Here is a 24313-nt window from a genome sequence, read left to right as displayed (position 1 = left end):
TATTATTTTATTTTTAAAAGTGAAGTGTAAAAAATTGTGTGTTAAGTTTTTTTAACTTTTATTTTTGGAGTCTTATTAAAAAGAACGATCCCTCATTTTAATTTTTAAAAATTTATGTACTTTTTTTTTATTAATTATGTAAGATGAATTCAATAAATATATGAAATAATTAAAATTATTGATTGTAATCGTTAATAAAAAATTTCAAATAAATTTAAAATTTCTGTAATTTCTTCTTTCTTCTCTTAATCATCGCGCATATTAATTATTTTTTATTATCATTGTAAATAATTTTCAAAAAATGACAGCATTAATTATCGTTGACATTTAGCGCAATAATTTTCTTTACATATAAATAATTTATTAATGCAGTTTCACTTAAAATTCGGTAGCAAACTCGTGATCGATAACTTTACAACGGAAAAAATTTAGAAATTATTCATATTGGGTAGTTATGAATAATTAAAATTTTTTCGGTGTAAAATATTTTGTGACGTCAAAAACAGACAGTCATATATTTCATAAATAAATTATGTTGCTGAAAATATTTTTGTATTTTTTAAATAACAATTTCATGTGTTTCTTCTTTCAAACCTTCGTAATTAGAATTAATTCAGTAGTTTATTTAAATATTCTTGATGTCATTTCACTGCAGCGATGGTATTTTTAATCATTTTGGGTTGTTTGATAATTGAATATAGTGACTAAGCCAATAAATCAACGTCAGTGAATAAACACCCAGATTTGATTATTTTTTTAATGAAGAAATAAAATAAATAGAGCGCAGGCTTCGGCTGTAGCTTTTGTGACTTAAAAAAAAATTTCATTCAATTGAATTGCAAAGACTACAAATTTAAGAACATTTTCAATAAGATTTTTTATATTTTTAATTATCGCTGATTAATTAAAAAAATTTTATTTTAAATTTATAGACTGTATTGATTTAATTAAATATAATAAATAATTAATTGTATAATGAATAAATATATCTATAGTATATAGTAAGTAATTTTAGTGTATAAATTTTTCTAGCAGAGATTTTATAATTAAAATCTAAGTAATTTTCGTTTTCTGGAATTAAATTTATTTTAATTAATAATTTTCAGACTTTGGACATTGGCCATCTTTACTTGTAATAGTTTACCACTACATATTTATATTAAATTAAAATTATGTCCACACTGTAAAAAATTTTCGTAGTGAACGCGGATTAAATCCGGAATGAATACTCCGAATTAATTCCCAATTTTTTACAGTGCAGATCAACTTAAAAAAATGATAAATTCGGAAGGTGGATAATAAATTAAAATTTCGAATTTAATTTTGATTATAAATCGACCAGTTTATAATTCATATTAATAATAATTAAGTAGTCAAAAAAAATTAAAAACATGAAAGGTCAAACATTTAATAATAAATTTGTAAATATTTATTTGTTTAATTTGATTTACAATTGAAAAAATTTAATTACAAAAATATATGTAAATTATTATTGTAATAAAAAAGGCTTATAATGTACATTTGTATCTTTTTTTTTTAAATACTCATCGGTAATTCTCATCTCAAATTCCTAAATGTAATTATTAAATTAATTAGTTTTAATTATTTAAAGTAATTAGGTAATTATTGATCTAAATACGAAGACATTTTTTTTATCGTATCCGCTTGAAGCATTTCCAGGTGATCGTGTACTCTGAAAAAAATATTTTAATATAATAATTGATTGTTATTTTCATTATGTATAAGTACTCAATTATTTTCTTCAACAAAAAATCCTTAAAAAAAACTATTTAAATTTTCAAATTTTCCTTGATGGAAAATAAATGAGACTGTACTTGATAATTTCTATAATTCTAAGCGTAATAATAATTAATAAAATACTAACATAATTAATTGTTTTCTAACAGGATTAAATAAATTTAAAAATTCATCATAATTATTATCAACTTTGATGGTGAGATCAAATTTTTCACTGGAACTCATGATAGTAGTTAATAATTCATTGCATTTTTTAATTAAACTTTTTATAAGTTCCCATTCTTCATCATCCTCAAATATTTTTATATTTTTACAAACTAATTTATTAGCCGACTGTAGTTTTGAATTTATGCGATTCAAATGTCCCATCGCATTTTCATAATTAGCACCTAAAAAAATTTAAATACTAATAAATAAGTGGCCAAGTAAAGAAACAATTATATAAAAATGAAAGTTTACCAAGATGACTGTCAATACTCTCAATTTCGGAGTCAATTTTATTTTGACCTTCATTAAAAGCTCTAACATCATTAATCCTCATTTTATATTCATTTAATTTGAGACATGCTTTATCATAATCCATTTGAATGGAAACTATTTGGTTAACAATTTCATCAGCGCGTTTTTTTCCTTCCATTATTTGTGTCTGCTGCACCAGTTTTGAATAATTATAATCCGTGTAGGCCATGGTGGTGACGTAATTATCATCAGGTGGAATACTAGATACAGTAGAATTTAACGACGAGGATGCTATCGTAGTTGATAATCCACTGGGCATCATAGTTCTCCTAGAAAGAGTCTTAGCTTTCGGTGATCCCGGTGCCATCATAGTCGAATTTAGGTTACCGGGTCGTGGTTTGCTAGCACGTGGTGCGTTCGTTGGTGGGCTGATCAATAAGCAAATTAATTTTAAAAAATTACACTTAAAATTAATTAATTAATTAACTAAGTACTAATTATTTGTACTTACTTGGGAACTTTGCGCATTTTTATTAATTTAAATAAACAATTGCTATTAAATAAATATTTTAAATAACAGCTGATAATTTGAAATTTTTATTTCTTATCCACTTTAATTAGTAATTAATAATTAATCATTTTTAACAATTATTAACTTAAACAAATGTGCAAACAAATAATTGTCCTCAGACAAACAAAAAAATGAATCCAAATTAACTGTCAACAATGCGCGCGCATATTTAAAAAAAAGGCGGGAAGTTAAATAATTCAAATTGTGAAAAATTTATAAAATAATTTTATACGTCATTGGGAATAAATTGATGGTAATTTAATAATTTTTTAAGTAATACAAGAACAATTATCATCATTATGTGTCTATGCTTTTAATTAATAAATGGAATTTCATAAATTTGGACAATGAAATAAATAATAGAAATTAAATTATCAAATCTTTGGATGCTGTGTCTTTTATTTTTATTAATTATGACTAATGATTTTAATAAGTAGTATATTTATAATAAAGTGTTGCAGTTACTCCAATTAAAATTGTCTGCATGATAGAGATATAAGCCACTGATTCAGAATATGTGCACCCGATAATTAGTGTGAGTATTAGAGAAATAATGAAAATTACAGTAAATAATATCAATACTATCTTGTTAGTTCTTTGTAATTTGTAATGTAGTTCATCTTCGGTCAATTGCTTTTTTTTTTTTACTGTAGAGCTTCTGGTACGTGAACTATCATGACTAGACATGATATTATTTTAATTAAAACATTAATATAAATTAAAAAGAATAAGTAAATAAAACTTTCTTATCTAATTAATATTAATATTTATAATTAGTGTACGCTCTAATAAAAATAAAAAATTTACAGCAGGATAATTGTAAGACAATTGGATAATTATTATTACGCATTGATATTTTCGATGAAAAAATTTAAATTGCCAACTTTTTTAAAGCGGTAATTTTAATTATGTAATTATGAATCAATAAATGATTCAATTTAATTCATTACTAGACTAACCGACTATTAGTTTAATTTTTCATTAGTTTGCAGTCATTGCGTTTTAATTTTTTAAAATAATTGGCGGTAAATTTGAAAATTTTAAATTACGTTTTTATTCTAACGTTTGTAATTTTGATTTTAAAAATTTCGTAATAATTTTCAAAAAATTTAGTATGTAAAAAAAAATGTATACATGGGTTAAAAAATAAATTATTTTAAAATAAAAAAAAAAATAACAATATTAATAAAAATTTAATTACATATTTTTATTAAATAATTATCACATTATTTCTAATAAATTTCAGTTATCCAGTTCGTTATAATTGACACTTATATATAAATTTATCATAACATTGTATACATATATATTATATATATATAATTGACAAGAAAAATTCAATTACTGTCTTAATCATTACCCTCTTTATTTTTTCTCTTATTATGTTTCTGTTTACTCTCCGGAGCATTCGGATTAGTGCCTTTATAAAATTGCTTAAGTAAATTCATCGCTTCCTCAGCTCTAATGCCTCCAATAACATCGACTTTTGATTCATAAATCGGAGCCACTTCCATTACGCTTTTACACCCGCCGAATCTGTCATTAGCACAACCATAAGTGATACTTGCTATCTGTAACTGATGAAGAGCCGCCGCGCACATAATACAAGGCTCGACAGTAACCACGACCTCCACTTTTTTAAAAACGTCTTGATAATTAAGATTTTTATCTCTACTAAATTTAATAACCTGGTCAATACAATTCATCTCAGCATGACGTGTAGCGTTGTGAGTTTCATTTACGGTATTACTGCCCGTGGCAATAATTTCGTTGTCATAAATAAAAATACAACCAACTGGGACTTCTCCAGCACGCAGAGAATTGTTAGCTTCCTCTAGCGCGATCTCCATCCACTTTGATTTTACGTCATCAGTCATCTTTACGACTAAATAATTCAGTCCGTCAGATTCTCAGTCGCTGATTCAACAAAATATTTAAGTAAATCTAGTTCGTTCAATGTCTTGATGGCTTTCTCGCTCCAGTTTTCATTGGCAGTTGACCTAGGACTCGGATGCGGCATCCAAAAAATCTGCAATTAAATTTTTTTGAATAAATCCCGCCATAAATTTAAAAATTAATTTAAAAATACGTACTCTGATAGGCAAACCAGCAGTTTTTACAATATTTTTTGCCCTCTGCTCAGCAAATCTTCCAATCCCTACTATTTTCTCGACTTCCAAAAGCTTCAAGACTGCCAGCAAAGTTAAATCACAAATATCTCTCAGTTCTTTTAGTTTTGATCCCTAAAATAAATTTAATTAAATAAAATTATTATTAAAAAAATATCGTAGATAGGATCAATGATAGTAAAATTGCCTTCAGCTCTGCAGGAGATATATTCCGACCAGCAGAATCCATCAGAGCTACGGGACAATAATTACGAAGAAAAGAATATTTAAAAAAATTATCCGGACTACCACTAATACTTTTGAATAAATTCCAAAATCTACGGCCACTTATTTCACTCCGATGACAAGCGAACCCGGTTACTTTTCTATTCGGTTGTTCTCTCAAAGGCTTTTCAATGAAACCCGAAAGTTTGAGCCAGTTTACCACCGCATTTATTTCACCAAAGGGTATCCCAGTCTGCGACATTCCCCAGGGTCCAGGATTCATTGCAAGAAACAGAATTTTCTTAGTTGTCTGGCAGTATTTCTGTAGGAAATTTGAATGGACAGATATCGCGTAATCAATGGGACTGTAGACGTACTCGACCGGTGGATCAAAAGTTATCAGTTCAATTCTTTTAGTTAATTCGTACTCTAGAGCTAATAATTTATTTGCGATATTCGCGGAAGCAAAAAAATTGTTGTCATCAACGACGTCATCTTCTGATTGCTTGTCATCGTAATTCAAAGATTCAGATACTTGATGATTTGATAATGATTCTGTTTTACAAGTCGATAATGATTTGAAACTAAAATCTAATGGCATTTGATTGCTATTATTATTATTATTATTATTATTATTATTATTATTATTATTATTATTATTATTATTATTATTATTTTTGAACCGTTTTGCAGACACTGGCTCATACATTTCACTTATAATTTTAAATAAATAAATAATAAGTATAAAACTAGTCTGGATTTAAATAATTAGCACACTAATTTAATAATTAAAAATATGTATAACTTATTTTACAATTACAGTAAAAATAAATCTAGTATAAAAGTGACAGTTTATTGGTATCTGGGATTGACAACAAACATGGACTACATATATTTATTATCAGGTACTTTAATTAATTTACTGACATCAATATCACTTACCCCAAGATAACAAAATATATGAGATAAGCAAACTGTTTTTCCTTGATCCTGCGTCCTGGGTACTGGATACTGATAACTGGAACTGGACATTAACCTTCAGAAGATGCGAATTTTTTAGTTCACTTGCATTACGATACGTCGAGTTGTGTTTGAATTTGAATTCGCAATTGTCATTACAACCAACTGAAGGTTACCCACGTGGGGAATGACAATTCTTTTTAAATATAAAGCGCGTGCGGACAATTCTTTGAAATTAGTATGTAAAATCTCCTACCAGAATCATGAGAAAAATTAAATATTTACATAACCTAGAAGTCTGCTGATGGATAAAAATAAATATTTGAATAAAATTGCTGATAAATATCGATTAATCGAATTACTGTAATATATCATTTAATTAATCGCAATTAATTTTTTACTCGCCATGGATAAGGTTAGAATTTTATTTTTTAATTTTATTTACTTATAGATAATTAATTTACAATTAAAATTTATAATTTATTTAAATTGAATATTTTAGAAAAATGAAAAACGTGAGCTACCTCCTGCCCTGAAGAAGATTTTGGATACTGATGTCTACATAACCAATGTCTTCGTTAAAAAGGTTGAGAATTTAATGCCCATGAAGCAGCTGAAGATGCACTATCGTGCTCTGGAGGTTTAAAAATATTTTATTTTTTTATTTGAATTCAAATTAATCATGAATATTTTTTTTTAAATTGATTATGAATTAATTAATTTCTAGATCACTGCGCACACGATTCCGTGGCTGGCTGGATGGTTGGCTTTCATATGGATCCTGGGTAGCAAAAGCCTGTACCAGATGCAGGTCAATTTATTCATAGGCCTTTTGATAGACATTGTAGCAGTTGCCGTTTTAAAAGCCGCGACCAGAAGAAGGAGGCCTGCTAAGAATGATGACCCATTTGAAATGGGTCCGGATAAATACTCATTCCCTTCTGGACACGCGTCGAGAGTGGCGATGCTGACGTATTTTTTTATCAACCTTTGGCCAGTTCCCATTTTCTGCATGCCCCCTCTGCTGGCCTGGTCCACAGCTGTCTGTGTTTCCCGTGTCCTGCTTAAGAGACACTACATCCTGGACGTTCTTGGTGGTGTCTGTCTGGGAATTTTCACGGGGATCTTCCTGAGTCTCATTTACTTGGAGCAAGAGACTTGTATTTATATAATTTCCTGGTTGACGGATGAAAAGCTCGAGGGTGGTGAGTTCCATGTTTGATTACAGTTACCAGGAAAAATGTTATATATTTTATAAGAGTGACAGGATTTTAATAAACGATCAATTGTATTTTATATAAATTAGAAATTTAATATTAATTGTTTCTGACGGTTGGAATGTCTTTTTAAGTTTGAAACCAAAGCTTGAATTTTAAACTATAATTAATTGATAGGACAAAGACAACAAAACCCGGGGTTGGGTAAATTAATGAAATTATTTTTAATTATACAGTTTTTTAAAGGTATTAGTTTGTGTTGATTGGTTGTGTCTAGACATATATTTTGTGATAAATAATTTTTATTAGAATTAGCAGTAAATGTGTGAATAAGTTTTTGATTTGTCACTTGAGTAATTTATCATTATAATAAAACTATTTTTTCATTTAAATATTTTTTTTCAATGACAACTCCGTCCCAAGTGTCACAAAAAAAAAATTGCTGATTATTTTTTTAATTAAAGTTAATAATTAGTAACATTAATTACTTATTACCGACGAATTTAACAAAAATTTTATTTTTTACTTTTGTCCCTACGCAAAAAAAAAAATTTTTTTGATGGAAAAAATTTTTGCTAAGAAATTCTTTTTTTTTCGTAGCGCCAAATCCGTCCATTCAAAAAATTTCCCGGACAAAAATAATTGATATCAAATTTTTCAAATTTTTATAGATCCCTTAGATCTAAATTTCTAATTCATTGTTTGAATTTTTTCATTTGATTTCAATTCCCAATGGAATATTTTCGGTTGAAATAAAAACAAAATGACAATCAAGTTATATAATTTTATTTTATAAATAATAAATTATAAAGAATGTAAATTTTGACACATAAATTATTAATATTAATATTATTTCGTGTTGTATTGTCATCTCTATACCTTTGATTGATAAATTATTAAAACTTGCACTAGCTAACAATTGCGTGTTAAATAAAAAGATCTATAAACTGTTAAACAAAATCATTACTCAGCAAAAGAATTTATCTTGATAAAATTATAGCGAGTTTTTATAGCTGAGACAAAACATAGCTCTTGAATTATTCCTGAAATATTATTATATTTTAAATAAATATATATATTCATTATTAATATATTAAAGTAAATATTTAAGATAAATGCCATTAAATCTAAAGTGTCTTTTTGTACTCGATACAATGGTTCTAAGTATAAATACACAAATATATAATAAATAAATATATAATTAAGTTCTAATGACATTATTATTATATTAATTAATCAATAAATATATAATCTAAGCAATATATATGTAAATCTATTCTAAAAAATAATAACTAGCATCAGTGCCCCGCCTAAAGGTGCCGTGTGCTAAATATTTAACTAATTACTGAGATAATTGATGATTAGCTGAAAAAAAAATATTAAATAGTAGTAAAGTATTAAAAAAGAGCCTGCACAGCCAGAATTGATGATATTTTAATATTTGATTAAATAATTATTAATAGCTGAATAAAATAACCAACCGATGACAATTTCACGGTCAACTTCTCCCCAAATTTCGTTACGAGTTTAATAATTAATCAATTAATTAGTCTACGCGTTACTTTGATCGTTAATTTAAACGTCGTCCTGATAAATCTACCACAGAGGCGAGTGATAAAACTTGAGATCCAAGTGTCCATTTTGATTGCCATTGACTTCTTGAGCACAAGATGGCGTCGTCTTTATACCCGCAGGTGTTTTTTCATCAGAATGAACGGACATAAAATTCTGAGTCGAGTTTTTGGACTTGGGCATTGGCTGGGGTGTCTGACGTCCACTAGGAGCTGCCGATTGGGTCATTGACCGATCAGTAGATCGTGATTTAGTCATAGGACGTTCATTAGATCCTGAATGACTCATAGGACGTTCATTGGATGATGACTGAGTCATAGGACGTTCATTGGACGATTGAGTCATAGGACGTTCATTAGACGATTGTGTCATGGGACGTTCATTGGACGCTTGAGTCATAGGACGTTCATTGGACGATGATTGGGTCATAGGACGTTCATTATTTCCCGATTGCGTCAAAGGACGATCACCGGAATTTATTCGCTGAGACATCGGACGCCTGTTGGGTGTCGAATAAGGCGTTGGGGCTTCTAATTGTTCATTATCGTAATTGCGTACAGCTTCTGGTGCAATTTCACGAGAAAATGGTGTACATTGAGGCTCAGCAGCTGGTGTCGGTACAGTAGACATTTCATTATTACGTTGCTTCTGTTCTGTCTCTGAGTAAAGACTCAGTGAACGTGGACGTTCCAATTTCGGGCCGGGTGTTGACGGGACATCACTAAAAAATTATCATGATGACGGACATTTTTTTTTATCATCTTAAAGCACAATTTTCACTCGTTACATAAAAGTCTGTTATATTTATCAATAATTAATTAATTAACATAAATTACGATCACAAAATGCATGAGCGGGATTAAAAAAGGAGGAGGTTTAAAATAAATGAATAAATAATTGGCAAGAAAAGCGTTTTTAATAAATAAAAAATAATAATAAGCACATTGATGACAATAATTATTAAATTAAAATTCGTATTTACAAAAACAGAAAATAAATAAGCGATGTGCAAACAATAGAAAAACAAAAAAAAACGTTCTTATACTCTAAATATAATTTAAAAAATAAACTAATATCAAAACATATAAATATAAATATCACTTATAACGTAAAAAATATGATAAATCTAAGCAATTGCACCAACATCTCGTTTGTATTAAAAGTCTGATGGATAATATATATATATATATATATATATATATATATATATATATATATATATATATATATATATATATATAATTTACAGAGATGAGACAAAGACTTAAACTTTAACAGTTACAAAAATAGTTGGGTCTATTCCGGCAGCGCCGAAGCTAAAATAAAAAATACTTTTCCGAGTCTGTTGATGTAAGACTTTACAGGAGGTAATGAACGTTAGAAAACATAAAATAAATACAACAAATGCTCGTGCATTTAATACGACATGTGGTCTTATCTGTGTAAGATGACTTTACTAATTTTACTTATTCATCATTTAATCTGACGTTCATATTTTTTTTCGTCTTACTCACCCGGTACGTTCGGCGGCTTGGCCAAACACTGGGGCATTATGTATTATCTAGAAGAAAGCGTTAGTTTTATTATTTATTAGTTACAGTAAAAAAAAATTAATTATTTAGTTCCGGCATAAAAATATTTTCTAAACTTTTTCTTATTAATTTTTTTATGCTTTTCTATGGAGACTAATGAAAAAAATCAGTGGACCGCAAATAAGTAGAGCGATGGAACTAAATAATTATAAAAAAAAAAAAAAAAGTAGTAAAAGCGTCTAGAGTAATTTTGTAATGAAAGCTTTAGAATAAGCAAATGCATTAAAAATAATAATTAGCGTACATTAGCCATTGAACAAGGAGGTCTTGCTGCTGCATAACGCCCGTAAGAACTTCTCGGCGCGCTCGAATGTCCTGAGTTTGAATTATTGGTCATCGAATGCCCATTACTGAGAATTAATACCATAAATCATCAAAAGTAAATCCTTCAAAGTTAATAAATATCTGGAAATTTACCTTGAAGCAGACGAAGGTTTACTGTTACTATGATTATTGTTATTGTTGTTGTTGTTGTAAGAATAATCGACAGAGCCTCTCGAAGGTAAGCTATACCTAGTGCTACTGACCTCTTGATTTTCTGTAAATAACACGATAAATAAATGATGTGTTACGATAATAATTGACACAATTTTATAATATACGCAATTGATAATTTAAAATAAAACAAAAAAAACCAGTGTAAGGTAAAGAAAAGTCCGTGAGGGATCGATAGCGTTAGCCATGGATGACATTGACCGCATTGAAAACATTTTAAAAACTCGGCCTCATGTCAGAAAACGCGTTGGCCTTCTCCGTTACTTTTAAGGGCCCTGCGTACTTGAATTATGTATTTTTATATACTTATTGATCAGTAATCGAACTTACCATTATCAAAAAATCCACGAAAGACGACGAATTTATTATTCTGTGGAATTATTTCATCCAGACCGTAATGTCGGCGCAGAAAACGCAAAAATTTATCTGACGGTCTATCGATCGCTAATTTCACTGGTCGGATCCTCTCTTCCTATAATAAAAAAAAAAATAATCAATTAATTTCTGTTGTCAAAATGATTAAAAAAAGTACAAAAGATCTAATAAATTTGTATGCGAATAAAGTCGACAAATTCTGCGGGTTAATTAAAAACTAAATGCGGGAACATCTTACAGTTCATTCACCTATTGGTTATCTCTGACGTACTGAGCAAAGGCTTTAAAACTTTTCCTAGTACTTAGAGCCGACCTCTCAAGCTAATTAAGATCTCTAACGATCCATCGCTGAACTGGTTTACTTCACGCGAGTAATAATGTATGACTTGTGTGTCATGCAATCGAAAGGGAAAGATACATCGATTATAATAGTAATCGACTTATATATTATCAATAAGAATCAGTTATAGAAAATATAAAAAAAATATACTAACAGCCAACATAAATTCATATAAATCTTTCCCAAATCCCATGCGCTGTTTAGATTCATGAACATAAAAATCAAGAATGCAACGTGGCTGCAACTGGAAGTATGCGCCGGCTTCGTCGAACATGAAAAGGTTCTTGGAGCCGGTCTTAAGTAATCCCACGACGCTGCCAAGGCCTCTGTAATGAACAAAAAAAAAATAAATAAATATATAACAATAAAAGAAACACTTTAATCATATGATAATAATGATAATGATAATTATGACTAAGTAGCTATGACATATAACTGACTATGCAATCACAGCAAACCTATAATTTAATATTTTCCCCTCAATTTCCTCGATTCTAAAACCTCAAGTACATTTTATTAATAATATTCAAATCAGCGGTTATAAAAACTGGGTCGTTTATCGGCTGACAGTCAGTAGTAACCAGCATATGTATGATATATAATTTTACGATTTTAAAATGCGAAGCTACTGAAAGAAATAGTAGCGAGGTCATAAGTACAATTCGTGTCTTGGCTAGATTCCCAAGTTCTTCAGATTCCTGCAGTCACGATTTAGTCACTTTAAACCAAAACCTTTTTTTTTTTATTTTCTATTTTACTACCACTACTATTTCAATAAAAACTTTCGTGACCTCATTTACAAACATTTTTTTACCACCTTCGATAACGCGAGATCGTTATCTCTGACACGTTATATTTTTTTTTTGGCGGGATCGATTCGTAATTTAAAATATTTATTCGTGACCCCAGGCTTTGTTTAAGAAACTTTTTTAAGTTAATTTGAGAATTACTGAGATAAGATTCTGAGGTAATGTAAAATTTAATGGTGTAATTAAAATAAAAATAATTACTCATTTCCGGCGTTATCTACTAGAAGATAAACGACGTGATCGGTATCACGTAATTTTAGGGCACTTGTTATTGGTTTACTTAATCCTTGGGCCATTGCCGATGCCTCACCCATATCATCAAGAATCCTTGAGATCTGTCGTTGCGATTCACTGCAAAGTTAAAATAATTTTTAATTAATTGCTTGCAAAATGTATGCCGAAGTTCGATAAACTCGGTTCATTTTTTTTTACTCTATCATTATAATTATAATACTATTCTGTGATTGATGATAAAAATAAAATAAAATTAATTAAAAAATAGAGACCGTTAGGTAAACAATGGAGAAATGAATCATTGGGGGAAACGGAGCGTAATTGTAGATTGCTTTAAAAAAACTTTCAACGCGCTTCGTAGCTTTCACAAAAGGCCAGTAGAACGTAAATTAATTTTAATATTTGTATTAAAAAAAAGGAAAAAAAAATAATAAGTTGTTTATTATCCTAATCAATCTTAATTTAAATAAATATTTTTTTTAGATAAACAAAATCATCACTTATTTTTACACTGAGTAAAAAAAGTCTATTCAAAATAATTTAATCTCTGACTCAGACATTATTTAATTAATTAAATAATTTATTAAAAAAAAATTTTATATTTTAATTAACTCACACAGATATAGATAATTATTTTAGATTAAAATATTTTCAGTGTAAATAACAAAATTTTAAAAACAAAAATATATTTTATTGATAAGAAGTAAATTTTTTTATCAATAATATTTTTTTTTTTTTGTTAAAAATATTTTTTTTCCTGTACAATTTAAAATAAAATCTCTGACTCAGAAATTATTTAATTAATTAAATAATTTATTTACAATTAATTTTTAATTCAAAAAAATTTTATCGATAATTAAGTAAATTTTCTTATCAAAAAAATTTTTTTCCATGTACAATTTAAAATTAAATACTCTAAAAAAAATCATAACAAGTGTTACTGATTTATTTTTAATTACTTTATACTTAATACTCAGTAATCTATTTAATCAAGTAATTAAATGTACACGTTAAAAGTGTAATAATAGCACTAATGTACTAGCAGTAATAGAAGATAAGAATTTATTAGTAACACAAAAGCTGACTAATAATTTATTGACACAGACACACTGTAATGGTAAATAATTTTATAAAACAGAATTGAGAATGTAAACCACGTCAATAGTGGATTTGTGTCACCAGCATGTTAAAGATGCTAAATCATATCGCACTTATTCAGGCCGATCAATATGTCTATAAACATTACTCAAGTTATAGACATTCTACTTTTTAGTAATTATTCATTCATCAGTTTGCTTATAACACGTTACTGTTTACTAATTTGTGACGACTAGTTTACTAAAATATCTTCCCATCATTGGAATGGGATATAAATATAAATACTGCTACTGTAACAATAATAATAATTGTAATTGTAATTACAATAATTAGTTTTATTTAAGGGAAAAAAATAAAAGAGAGAAAGGATGTAGGAAACAACGTAACCACGTTCGTCATGCTTGGTCGATCGAAAAGTCTCGTCGTTTATTCCGCTGCTCGGTGCGGATCTTCATGTATATAATATATATATATACAATAATATATCACTGATCAAAGTGTGATTCACCTGACGCCGACCAATTGTTTATTTTATTTCCTCTAAAAAGAAAAAAAATATATAAAGAAATTCAGAGACCGTAATAATGATTACATCAACGTATGTTAATTTTTTTTACATAAATTAAAATACGGGGTCTGAAAAAATAATCAAGTGCCTAAAGCCCGCATACTTTTATCGTATATCAATAATAGAAAAGTAAAATATACGTAAATAAAATTTTGAATGTAAAAATCTTTTTTTCTTGATGGAGTTTTTAAAGGAAAAACAAACTTTTGAAAATTACTGGTAGCAAGTGTTTTAAGTATTTAAATTATGCTTAATACTTAAGTAGTATATCATACAATTGAATGTACAATGAAGATGCATGTACTTAAGTATTTTTTTATTTTTATTTAAAAACTTCCCACAGTCTCGCGACACGTCTTGTCCGCCTACACAAAGAATAAATGTCCAAAGGAGTGTCTACACCTTCCATCATTACAAGAGGCTTTGATTCTCTCTCACATTAATTACCTGTACATTATCTATAAATTAATCAATAATATAAACAATTTATTATTACTACTACTATTAATTGCTAATAAAATAACTATTGAATAATTATCAATTATCAGTCAGACATGATAAGTGAAAGTGAACTCGCAATGATTGTAATTTAACTGCAACCTTGATCCCTTTCTCTCTTTTCACTCAAAATCATGAAATCACGATAAGGAAATTTGTTATTCATTTTTTTTTTTTAAATTTCCTAATAATATAGTTGTAAATAAACATAAAATTACTTATATTCTCGTCGATCGCCGCGAAAATCCTCTGGTATTAATGTATGAGTGACCTTGTTGATCTTTCTAGGCAGTAGTCTATTTACGTTGAACTTGAAATCCATCTTGATGATGTTCAATTAACTTCCTTGTTAATTTAAATCTATGCTGTCAAGTTCACTATCACTTTCTAAACAAAAATAAAATTTATTACTTATTATTTATTATAAATATTGATTGAGGAAATTTAATATTTATAAATTGAAACCAACCTTAAGTGCAGCAAATCACGTTAAAAAAATAAAATATCCATTTTTTTAGGGCTGAGGTAGACGAACTGTACTGGGGTATTGTAAAAAATAATTAACGTTAATTAGCTTCCGCATTCAAAGGGAAATCACTGAACTAAATATGGTAATTTAGAGCGATCAATATATATTTTATCGATATGAATGAATATTCCTTTGTTATTTTTGATGCGTGTGAATAAATAAATTTTCTAGAAGAAACTCATGGGAAAACACTGAAGAAAATCAATTAAGGCGGCTGGTTTTTTTTTTTTTTTATATTTATCGAGTAAGGGACGCACTGGACTTGGGCTCGTGAAGATGAGGATCACGACTGCAAAGATGAGGGTGTGGAACAAAAAAACCCTTCTTTGAGATGTTGCCTTGGAGATTGCGTACTTGTGGTATTTTACTGAGAGAGGGAAGATTTATCTGTTATGTAACTGCGATTGCGCGTAGATGGAAATGTTTTTTAGTTTTAGAATTTGCGATTGAGGTTTAACGGGGGTGATTACTTATGATTTTGATAATTTAAATTTATTAAGATGTTGATATGACAGCGCTCGCTGCCAGACTGTTTTATTTTTCAATGAAGGTCGCGCGCCATAGTATGTAATGATAAGTGCGCAAGTTCGTCCCCTCTTCTTGGTGGTTTTAATTTTTTAAATTGTTTTTAATTATTGTCACCACCAGATGTCGCACTGTTATGGGCGTTTTTTGTTAGATTATATTTTCCTACGATACCTTTGGAAATTACTTACCGTGACACCTGTCAAAATTATTTAACAAAATATATATAAAATATTTGAATTTTTAAACAAAATAAAATGATAAATTATCATAATATTTTTTAAAAATCATTTATTATATTTTCAAAAATTAGTCAAGTGAAAACAGAATTTCATTTTTAAATTTCAGTTGAAATTCAAAAATTTTATGTCATAAAATTATCTTTTTAAAAATTTTATCAAATCCAAAATAAACCCCAGGTTATAATTATGAACTTAAAAAAAAAATTGACTACATTAAAAAAAAAAAAAATCATATATTTTTATTTTATGATCCCCCGATACAAAACTCAGCACTTTTTTTATTGAACTGACTTATACTGCACAAGATTTTATTTTCTACATAAAATTATATTGTATTGTAAAGACAAATGCAATTTTTTTTATTCTGAAAAAAAAAAAATAAAAGTAGTAGTTTACGAATGATACACGCAACAAAATACAAATAATGACTATTGATTGATTGATTGGCGCCAAAGTTTATAAGAAAATACTCAGCATTTGTATTTTTCTACGAAGTAAAGACGATAGACAAAAGCAAGTATACCATGTGTGAAAAACTATCACCTACTCAAATATTCAATAGCAATTTAATGCAATCATATTTGAATAATAAATAAACTTTTGTGGGAAAAAATATTTAAGTAGCATTAAGAAAATTGCAGCATTTTACCAACGTTTTAGTAAATTACTACCTTGGATACCAACTCGTATTTTCTTTATCTTCTTTTGTTCCTGGGTTAAACGAACTTTGAAAAAAGGAATAAGTATTATCTATAAACCGGCAGATATGAAAAGTATATCCGTCGAAACACATCGAGTCTGCTTGAACAAGTGTCTTAGCTATTTCAGGTGATACATTATTAGTTAGATAATATATTTTATTAAAATATATCATGGTGTTATTAATTTGGATAATTTATATTTTTCAAGGTTTTCTGGCATCTGGATATCGGACTCATCTACGCCATTAAGAAAATTAATAAGTTTATTTTGCAGATTATTAAGTTTTTTCGTTTTGACCTCCTATATTTTAACATCGATTGCTGATCTTGTTGTTAATTGTAATGATTTAATTGTTATTGTTGATGACAGTTGTTTTATTGCTGGTGCTGGTTCTGCATTTTTTAAAATATGCACTGTTATATTTAAATATCAGAAATTTGAAAAACTTATTACTGGTATTCATGATCCAGTTGATGTACTTCGACAATCAAATGGTAAAATTTATCAGGGTAGATGTATTATTTTTGGCCACTGCTCCATTTTCAGGACTTCAATATTTTTTTGGAATTAATAAAAAAATTTCCATTGTAAAGGTGTAACTTACAAATTTATTTAAATATTTCAAGTGTTTAAAACTGGCCATGAAGTTGCCAAAAAACGGTACCTCTGCCCTATACCTTTTTTTTATTACGAATCTGATGAGAATTTTCCTATCGGATTTAATTGGAAATTTTAATTGGCGTTTTTTAAATCTATTTTTTCAAATTTAGATAAAGGAGTAATGAAGATAATAAAAAGATGTGTATTTTTTGAAACACTTGACTATTATTTGTGGTCAAATGCAACATTTGTACTTGGATTTGCCACAATATTTTTAGTAACATCTCAAAAAGGTCAATTACCAAGCAGAGCAATATTTCCATTCGACATTACCAAACCTTCGATGTACGCAATAGCACTTTCTATTCAAATTTACACAGTAATTTACGGTCTAATTAGTTTAATGGCCATTGAAATAACAATGTGGGGCCTGCTGAGATGGACTACAGTTCAAATCCAAGTTTTATCTTACAATTACAAAAATTGCGATAGAAATTTGTCGAGACGCAAGTCACGTGTTTTATCTAGAAGTCAATTTGACGGAATTGAAAAATTAAATTTGTCTGAAACAGATAACGAGGAAATGGAAATTAAAAATTTTCTATTGTTTGAAAATGATAAAAGTAATTGTCAAGTTGACATCAATTGTTTTCAATGGAGACTTCGGTACTGCATAAAACATCATCAGAGAATTGTCGAAATAGTTAATCGTCTTAACGATACTATGAGCACTTGTCTTATGGTACAATTTGCTGTCAGCACAATGATATTTTGTTTGAATGGTTTTCTTGCAGTCACGGTAATTATTTTTTCGAAAAAATAATTTATTAATTTAATTTAATTGTAAATTAAAATTATTTATTTTATTCTGAAATTATTAAAATATAATTTAGTTTCCTCATGATAAAAAAAGATTGATGAGGTCGATTTTTTTCCTTCTAGTAGGGTTTATACAAATTTTTTACTGGTGTCGCTTTGGTAATGAGCTTAAATTTCAGGTAATTAATTACAATTACTAAATAAATCACAGTCTGTCCGATTTAATTATTATTATAGGCAGACTATCTGACGACAAGTCAGTGGATGAGTGGATGGGAGAGTAATTTTAATAGTAATTTAAAAAATTACCTTACCACTGCCATGATAAGAACAATGAAACCTGTGGAAATAAGAGCCGGGGGTCTTTTTATTTTATCTATGGAAACTTTTATTTCGGTGAATAATTATTTAGATAAATAAATAAATCAAATATTTATTTACTGAAAAATATTCGTCAGATAAAATATGTAATTTTTTTTATACAGATTTTAAAGAATTCGTATTCTGTATTTGTACTATTAACTACAGTCGACGAATAATTAGTTAATTATGTTAATTAATTATTTAATTGAAGAAAGTAGTCATACAGGACTGATGTAGGTATTGTTACAATCACAGTGTAATTAATTTTTTACATTGTTTTTTTTTTTTTTAAATATGACATACTCACTTTGTTACAGCAAACCAATAAATTACTAAAATCGAATTAATATTTATGCCTGTAAATAATTGTAGAAAAAAATATAAATTAGTAAATCATAAACGTACTGAAATAATTTTAATAAATATCATTTAAAATCAAACTAGAAAACTAAAAAAAATGAGTCTTATTGAGTATTCAAAAGTAAAATTATTTCTGATGATCAGAATATTTAAAAAAAATTTATTTTGAATTAACAAAAGGTTTTAAGTAAGAAAAATTGGTATCGAGTGACGTAGCTATCATCTAATTTTAGAAATTAGTCGTAATTTAATTAAATTTGAATTTAGAAAATTTCCCGCAAAAAAATTTTCCTACGAAATCTCAATGGGTTTACGTATAAAAGTCAAAAATTTCCAAAAAAATTTACCCGCTCAAAAGTTTGACATTCAAAAAGTCAATTAATGCGCACGCGCGAAAGTACTGCTCGTGCGCAGGATTTAAAAATGAGGGAGATCTCTCCCCCTGAACTCATTTGATTACGTGCCGTCGACTGCGCTGCATGTCTCGTAATTAATAATAATAATTAATAACTCATTATTTACTTAACTTTACACTTTAGTTGATAATTGTGCACCGGTAATTTAATATCATCTAGATATTTATTTTTTATCTGAAGGCTTTGAAAATCTAGTAGGAATAAAATATCAATAAATATGGACTTTAAACAGATGTCAAAAAAAATAAATTGATAAGATAATTGATAATTACTAGTATAGATATATCTGTATAAAAAGTTAGTCAATTATGTGCCAGTAAATTTAGAGCATTCAATTTTGCCGGAGTTAATAATTTAAAAAATAAGAAATGATAATTAAACTATCAATAATTATAAATTTCGCGGTACTGTGCACTGCTGAGTATTACACTGTAAAAAATTTTGATTTGTTATATAAAAATAATATAATTTGTGAATCCTGTGAAAATTCATCTTTCAAACCAACATGGGATAGTTTGGACAGTCGCAAGTTACCTCAGTGGTACGATGACGCTAAATTTGGAATTTTTATCCACTGGGGTGTATTTAGTGTTCCTAGTTTTGGCTCAGAATGGTTTTGGAAACATTGGAAAGGTAAATTATTCAACAGTACATCTAAAATAATTTTATTCATAACGGACTAAATATTTTAAAATTAAAGATGAAAACGGTACCGGTAAAATAAGTGATTTTATGCGACAACGGTACCCGCCAAATTATTCATACCAAGATTTCGCTCGTGATTTTACTGCTGATTTTTTTAACGCAACCCAATGGGCTGAATTATTTGAATCAGCGGGTGCTAAGTATGTGGTATTGACAAGTAAACATCATGAAGGATTTGCTTTGTGGCCTTCCAAATACTCATTTAGCTGGAATGCAAAAGATGTTGGACCCCATAGAGATTTAATCGGTAATCATTAAATAATTAATTATCAATTAAACACTCTAGTAAAATCAAATTGATAACCTGCAGGTGAACTGGCGACCGCAATAAGAAACACTAAAATAAAATTCGGTTTGTACCATTCGTTATACGAGTGGTTCAATCCCCTGTGGGAGTCTGATAAAAGATCAAACTTTTCCACTAGTGAATTCGTAAATTTCAAAATAATTCCTGAAATGCTTGAACTTGTCAACACTTATCATCCAGAAGTTCTTTGGTCTGACGGCGAATGGGACGCTCCAGATACCTACTGGAAGTCTAAAGAATTTTTAGCTTGGCTGTTTAATGACAGCCCAGTCAAAGACACGATAGTTGTTAATGATCGTTGGGGTCATGAGACACTTTGTCATCATGGAGATTTTTATACCTGCACGGACAGATACAACCCAGGTTTAATTTTTTGATAAATAGGCAGTGTTACATCTCTACTTAAAGGAAATGGTCATAACTCTACTCATTTACTTCTTTACTCAGCTACAATTCTACTCACGTACTTTAGCTTATCGATAAAATATCAATTCGTCGTCAATATTTATAGGACTTTAATGATGTCAATTTTTTGACGTTCATCTGCTTTTCGACGGAAGCTAAAAAAATTGCTGTAATAATAATTAATAAATTAATAGAAATCTAAAGTTCAAGAATTCGTTTATTAGGGTATTATTAGACCCAGCCTTAAATTATATTTCAGTTGAGGCTGAGTTGATAAGTAAATGAGTAGGGATATTGTGAGTAGACATGTAACTGCCGATAAGAAAAATAAAAATATTTTTTTTAATTTAATTATAATTTATTTAGGAGTTTTGCAAAAGCACAAGTGGGAAAATGCGATGACAATCGACAAAAAGTCATGGGGTTATCGTCGCAATGCTGATCTAAGTCAGTATCTGACAACAGCTGAGTTAATTAAAGAGCTGGTAATTACTGTAAGTTGCGGAGGTAATTTATTAATGAACGTCGGGCCAACTAAAGATGGAATTATCCCCCCAATTTATGAAGAACGTCTTCGAGACATAGGTAAAATAATCGCGTGCTTAATTTAAAGGGCGTAATTAATAAATAAATTTATTGCAGGCCAATGGTTAAAAACAAATGGCGAAGCGATTTATTGTACTCGGCCTTTTGACTTTCAAAACGACACCATAAGTAAAGATGTTTGGTACACGCAGGGAAATTCTAACACAAAAACAATCTACGCAACTGTTTTGACCTGGCCTTCAAATGATTCGTTGTCTCTGGTGGTTCAAACTGCATCAAACGTCACTATTCTGGGCTACAAGGGACCTCTGAAGGTACTTGAAATTTTTGTCAGTACTTAGAATTATTGTCTCAGTAATTATTTATCATTTTATTGCAGTGGGAACTTTCTAAAGGTGGTTTGAAAATTTCTATGCCGCCGGCAGCTCACAGAGGCCAGCCAGCATGGGTGCTAAAAATCATATCATAAATCGTGATTAGATAAATGTATGAATTTATTTTTTTATATTTATATACGGTAATTATTAACAAAGTTAATAAAAAGTAAACTATGTAATCAGTCAGCGAAATTTACCCTGATTCTACCATTAACACCGTAAGTATTATTTTATTTAATGATCCAGAAGTCAACAGACAATTCAAAATTTTTGAATTTTTTTTAGAACAAATCAATTTAAAAAAAAAAAAAAAAAAAAAAAAAGATGCACATGTAGAAAATTTAATAAACTATAAGTGGATTTTTTCCAAATATTTTTTTTTTATGATTTACTGTTTTAAAAAACAATTCAAAAATTATTAGACGTCGGCTAACTTCAGTATCATTTTTATTTATAGTAATAAAATAAAAAATAAAAATAAATTTTTATTAAAGACGCGAGACTTCGTAGAGATAAGATCCCAGCAGCTTGGTCTGTAAATAAATATATTAATTTAATTGATTATTTACGACGCATGGAAATTAATTAGACAACTTACCCCTTCGATGTAATTACGAATATTGAGCTTTTCGTTTTGCGAATGAGCGCCGTCATCGCCACAGCCAACTGGCAAAAGTAATACATTTTTACCAGTAACTTCTTGGAATGTCAAAGTCACAGGTATCGATCCTCCTTCTCTAGATAAATCAGGATCGACTCCATAAACGTATTTAGTGGCAGTACGAGCAGCGACGTAGTGCGGGTGGTCAGGGTTCTCTGTCCAGGGTTTACCCCCATGACCAAGATTGACTTTCATAACATTGGGGCTGCCTCTAGTTGACCAAACTCGCTCCATATGAGCCTTGACCTTGGGCTCGACTTCCTCAGGAGTCATACTAGGCACGATCCTCAAAGAAAATTTACCAATTACTTTTCTTGGTATCACCGTCTTGGCCCCAGGTTCGCTGAACGCGCCCTCGATTCCGTGGATTGAGAGCGTTGGGTACCGCCAGCGGTGCATCAGCAATTTTATCTGAATAAAAATTCACAATCATAATTAAGAACTAAAAAATTAAAAAAATATCTGTACCTTGTCTTCATCATGAGCAAGTTTGCTGGTTCCAACAGTAGCTCGGAACTCATCAACATCAAACTCAATATCCTGATAGCTTTTAAGCTCAGCGTCAGTGATCTTATCAACTTTATCATAAATTCCATCGATAAGAATGCGCCCATTGACATCAACCAGAGAATTCAACAAGTAAATCAAATCAGCCATCGCTTCATGGACAGTTCCCCCGAATGTCCCACTGTGCAAATCACTTTTAGCGCAACTCACTTCGACATTAAAATAAGCGAGTCCACGTAACCCGTAAGTAATACAAGGCTTCGTAGTACCAAGCCAGTAATTATCAGAAATACAAACGTAGTCAATGTCACTGAGAAATGAGTCTTTACGTGACCATAGAAATTCATCAAGACCTTCGCTGCCATTTTCTTCCATTCCTTCAAAGACAAACTAAAAAAAATAATTGCTATTTATTTTATCACCACCAAGTGACTTTCATTGAATGAATTAATGAATAGATAAATATTTAAATACCTTTATATTAACAGGAATATCTTCTCCGATAGCTTTGAATGCCTGGAGAGCATGCAGCCAACAGAGAACCGGACCCTTATCATCAGTGCTACCGCGTCCGAATAACTTGTCATCTTTTTCTACCAGAGTAAAGGGCTCAGTGTCCCAGCCGTCTTCAATCAACGCAGGCTGGACATCCAGATGTCCATAAATCAGCACAGTTTTTTTAATACGATCATTACCAAGACTGCCGACTAATATCGGAGGCAATGGAATTTCTCTGCCATCGATCAGCTTCTCCTTTCCAATATCAGCCAACTCAGTACTTGCTCCCAGTGCCTTCATCTTTCTTTCCATCCACTCCATCATCTTGACGACTTCGCCCCGTGCATCCGGCCATGATGACACGGATTTTATTGCCACCGCTTCTCTCAGTGTTTCAATATATTCTTTTTTGTGCTCATCAACATATCTATCAAACAATCAGACTCTTAGTTAAGTAACTAATTAATTAACAAAACCAAAATTTATAAATAAATTAATTAATTAATTACCCGTAAAGTTTAGCTAAAGTTCTAGGAACAGTCGGTGCCATTATTCCTCCTGGTACGCGTCGAGAAAATCTCTAACTGATTTAAATTACCAGTAAAAGAACAGCGATAACTTGCAAAATAATTACTCCAGTCGCTGTGTATTTTTTATTGTTATCTAGACAGCAACTACAATCACAATGATATGCTTATCTAAAGTATAAAAAATCAGGGGCGTATTTATAATATTTAAATTTAAATGAATCAACTCCAGTTGATGACGTTTTAAATATAAAAAAAAATTAAACAAAATATTAAATTTTCAGAATTTTATAGACACTAAGGCACAGCTAGAAAAATTAATTATATTTTTTTATTTATTTTGAC

General features: G+C 29.3%; 7 protein-coding genes across 7 annotated transcripts; 2 read left to right on the top strand and 5 right to left on the bottom strand.

Annotated features, from left to right (window-relative positions):
• Nucleotides 1-1513: 1513 nt before the first annotated feature.
• On the bottom strand, nt 1514-3559 carry LOC103573547 (uncharacterized). Its single transcript, XM_008552694.3, has 4 exons — nt 2729-3559; nt 2218-2645; nt 1886-2147; nt 1514-1693 (listed from the first exon to the last, which is right to left on the bottom strand). Exons 1-4 carry the CDS (start codon nt 2743-2745, stop codon nt 1624-1626), a joined length of 777 nt encoding a protein of 258 aa, XP_008550916.1. The 5' UTR covers nt 2746-3559; the 3' UTR covers nt 1514-1623.
• Nucleotides 3560-4043: 484 nt separating this feature from the next.
• LOC103573536 (tRNA-specific adenosine deaminase 2) lies at nt 4044-4665 on the bottom strand. Its single transcript, XM_008552682.3, has one exon. It carries the CDS (start codon nt 4663-4665, stop codon nt 4138-4140), a length of 528 nt encoding a protein of 175 aa, XP_008550904.1. The 3' UTR covers nt 4044-4137.
• Nucleotides 4666-4682: 17 nt separating this feature from the next.
• Nucleotides 4683-5722, bottom strand: LOC103574103 (single-strand selective monofunctional uracil DNA glycosylase). Its single transcript, XM_008553466.3, has 3 exons — nt 5105-5722; nt 4882-5031; nt 4683-4817 (listed from the first exon to the last, which is right to left on the bottom strand). Exons 1-3 carry the CDS (start codon nt 5720-5722, stop codon nt 4683-4685), a joined length of 903 nt encoding a protein of 300 aa, XP_008551688.1.
• A 446-nt stretch (nt 5723-6168) lies between these two features.
• LOC103573526 (polyisoprenoid diphosphate/phosphate phosphohydrolase PLPP6) lies at nt 6169-8640 on the top strand. The gene is made up of 3 exons (XM_008552670.2): nt 6169-6496; nt 6584-6721; nt 6809-8640. Exons 1-3 carry the CDS (start codon nt 6488-6490, stop codon nt 7301-7303), a joined length of 642 nt encoding a protein of 213 aa, XP_008550892.1. The 5' UTR covers nt 6169-6487; the 3' UTR covers nt 7304-8640.
• LOC103573516 (alpha-tubulin N-acetyltransferase) lies at nt 8069-15926 on the bottom strand. Its single transcript, XM_008552660.3, has 9 exons — nt 15349-15926; nt 15098-15266; nt 12683-12832; nt 11827-11998; nt 11288-11429; nt 10880-11000; nt 10707-10812; nt 10385-10431; nt 8069-9591 (listed from the first exon to the last, which is right to left on the bottom strand). Exons 2-9 carry the CDS (start codon nt 15199-15201, stop codon nt 8895-8897), a joined length of 1539 nt encoding a protein of 512 aa, XP_008550882.1. The 5' UTR covers nt 15202-15266; nt 15349-15926; the 3' UTR covers nt 8069-8894.
• Nucleotides 15927-19476: 3550 nt separating this feature from the next.
• LOC103573508 (alpha-L-fucosidase) lies at nt 19477-21957 on the top strand. The gene is made up of 6 exons (XM_008552648.1): nt 19477-20068; nt 20136-20387; nt 20451-20810; nt 21219-21437; nt 21495-21712; nt 21778-21957. Exons 1-6 carry the CDS (start codon nt 19804-19806, stop codon nt 21865-21867), a joined length of 1404 nt encoding a protein of 467 aa, XP_008550870.1. The 5' UTR covers nt 19477-19803; the 3' UTR covers nt 21868-21957.
• LOC103573504 (cytosolic non-specific dipeptidase) lies at nt 21880-24268 on the bottom strand. Its single transcript, XM_008552633.2, has 5 exons — nt 23951-24268; nt 23418-23868; nt 22905-23333; nt 22374-22847; nt 21880-22308 (listed from the first exon to the last, which is right to left on the bottom strand). Exons 1-5 carry the CDS (start codon nt 23989-23991, stop codon nt 22264-22266), a joined length of 1440 nt encoding a protein of 479 aa, XP_008550855.1. The 5' UTR covers nt 23992-24268; the 3' UTR covers nt 21880-22263.
• Between the last annotated feature and the right edge of the window lie 45 nt (nt 24269-24313).

This window comes from Microplitis demolitor, chromosome 6, assembly GCF_026212275.2.
Source record: "Microplitis demolitor isolate Queensland-Clemson2020A chromosome 6, iyMicDemo2.1a, whole genome shotgun sequence".
NCBI lineage: Eukaryota > Metazoa > Arthropoda > Insecta > Hymenoptera > Braconidae > Microplitis > Microplitis demolitor.
Note: the sequence above shows the minus strand (reverse complement) of the source record. Positions and strands in the feature narration are given on the sequence as shown.

Bases quoted from the DNA above. Each gene is read 5' to 3' on its own strand.
- LOC103573516 (XM_008552660.3), bottom strand. From the start codon at position 15,201: ATGGATTTCAAGTTCAACGTAAATAGACTACTGCCTAGAAAGATCAAC. The intron at 12,833-15,097 runs GTAATTTTATGT...TTAACTTTGCAG, and splicing joins GGCGATCGACGAGAATATAA to TGAATCGCAACGACAGATCT. The intron at 11,001-11,287 runs GTAAGTTCGATT...TGTTATTTACAG, and splicing joins TCGTGGATTTTTTGATAATG to AAAATCAAGAGGTCAGTAGC.
- LOC103573508 (XM_008552648.1), top strand. From the start codon at position 19,804: ATGATAATTAAACTATCAATAATTATAAATTTCGCGGTACTGTGCACT. The intron at 20,069-20,135 runs GTAAATTATTCA...TTAAAATTAAAG, and splicing joins GTTTTGGAAACATTGGAAAG to ATGAAAACGGTACCGGTAAA. The intron at 20,388-20,450 runs GTAATCATTAAA...GATAACCTGCAG, and splicing joins ACCCCATAGAGATTTAATCG to GTGAACTGGCGACCGCAATA.
- LOC103573526 (XM_008552670.2), top strand. The intron at 6,722-6,808 runs GTTTAAAAATAT...ATTAATTTCTAG, and splicing joins TGCACTATCGTGCTCTGGAG to ATCACTGCGCACACGATTCC.
- LOC103574103 (XM_008553466.3), bottom strand. From the start codon at position 5,722: ATGCCATTAGATTTTAGTTTCAAATCATTATCGACTTGTAAAACAGAA. The intron at 5,032-5,104 runs GCAATTTTACTA...AATTTATTTTAG, and splicing joins TATCTCCTGCAGAGCTGAAG to GGATCAAAACTAAAAGAACT. The intron at 4,818-4,881 runs GTACGTATTTTT...ATTTAATTGCAG, and splicing joins CTGCTGGTTTGCCTATCAGA to ATTTTTTGGATGCCGCATCC.
- LOC103573536 (XM_008552682.3), bottom strand. From the start codon at position 4,665: ATGACTGATGACGTAAAATCAAAGTGGATGGAGATCGCGCTAGAGGAA.
- LOC103573504 (XM_008552633.2), bottom strand. From the start codon at position 23,991: ATGGCACCGACTGTTCCTAGAACTTTAGCTAAACTTTACGG. The intron at 23,334-23,417 runs GTATTTAAATAT...TATTTTTTTTAG, and splicing joins ATATTCCTGTTAATATAAAG to TTTGTCTTTGAAGGAATGGA. The intron at 22,309-22,373 runs GTAAGTTGTCTA...ATTTATTTACAG, and splicing joins TTCGTAATTACATCGAAGGG to ACCAAGCTGCTGGGATCTTA.
- LOC103573547 (XM_008552694.3), bottom strand. The intron at 2,148-2,217 runs GTAAACTTTCAT...AAATTTTTTTAG, and splicing joins GAGTATTGACAGTCATCTTG to GTGCTAATTATGAAAATGCG. The intron at 1,694-1,885 runs GTTAGTATTTTA...TATTTTTTTCAG, and splicing joins GTTAGAAAACAATTAATTAT to AGTACACGATCACCTGGAAA.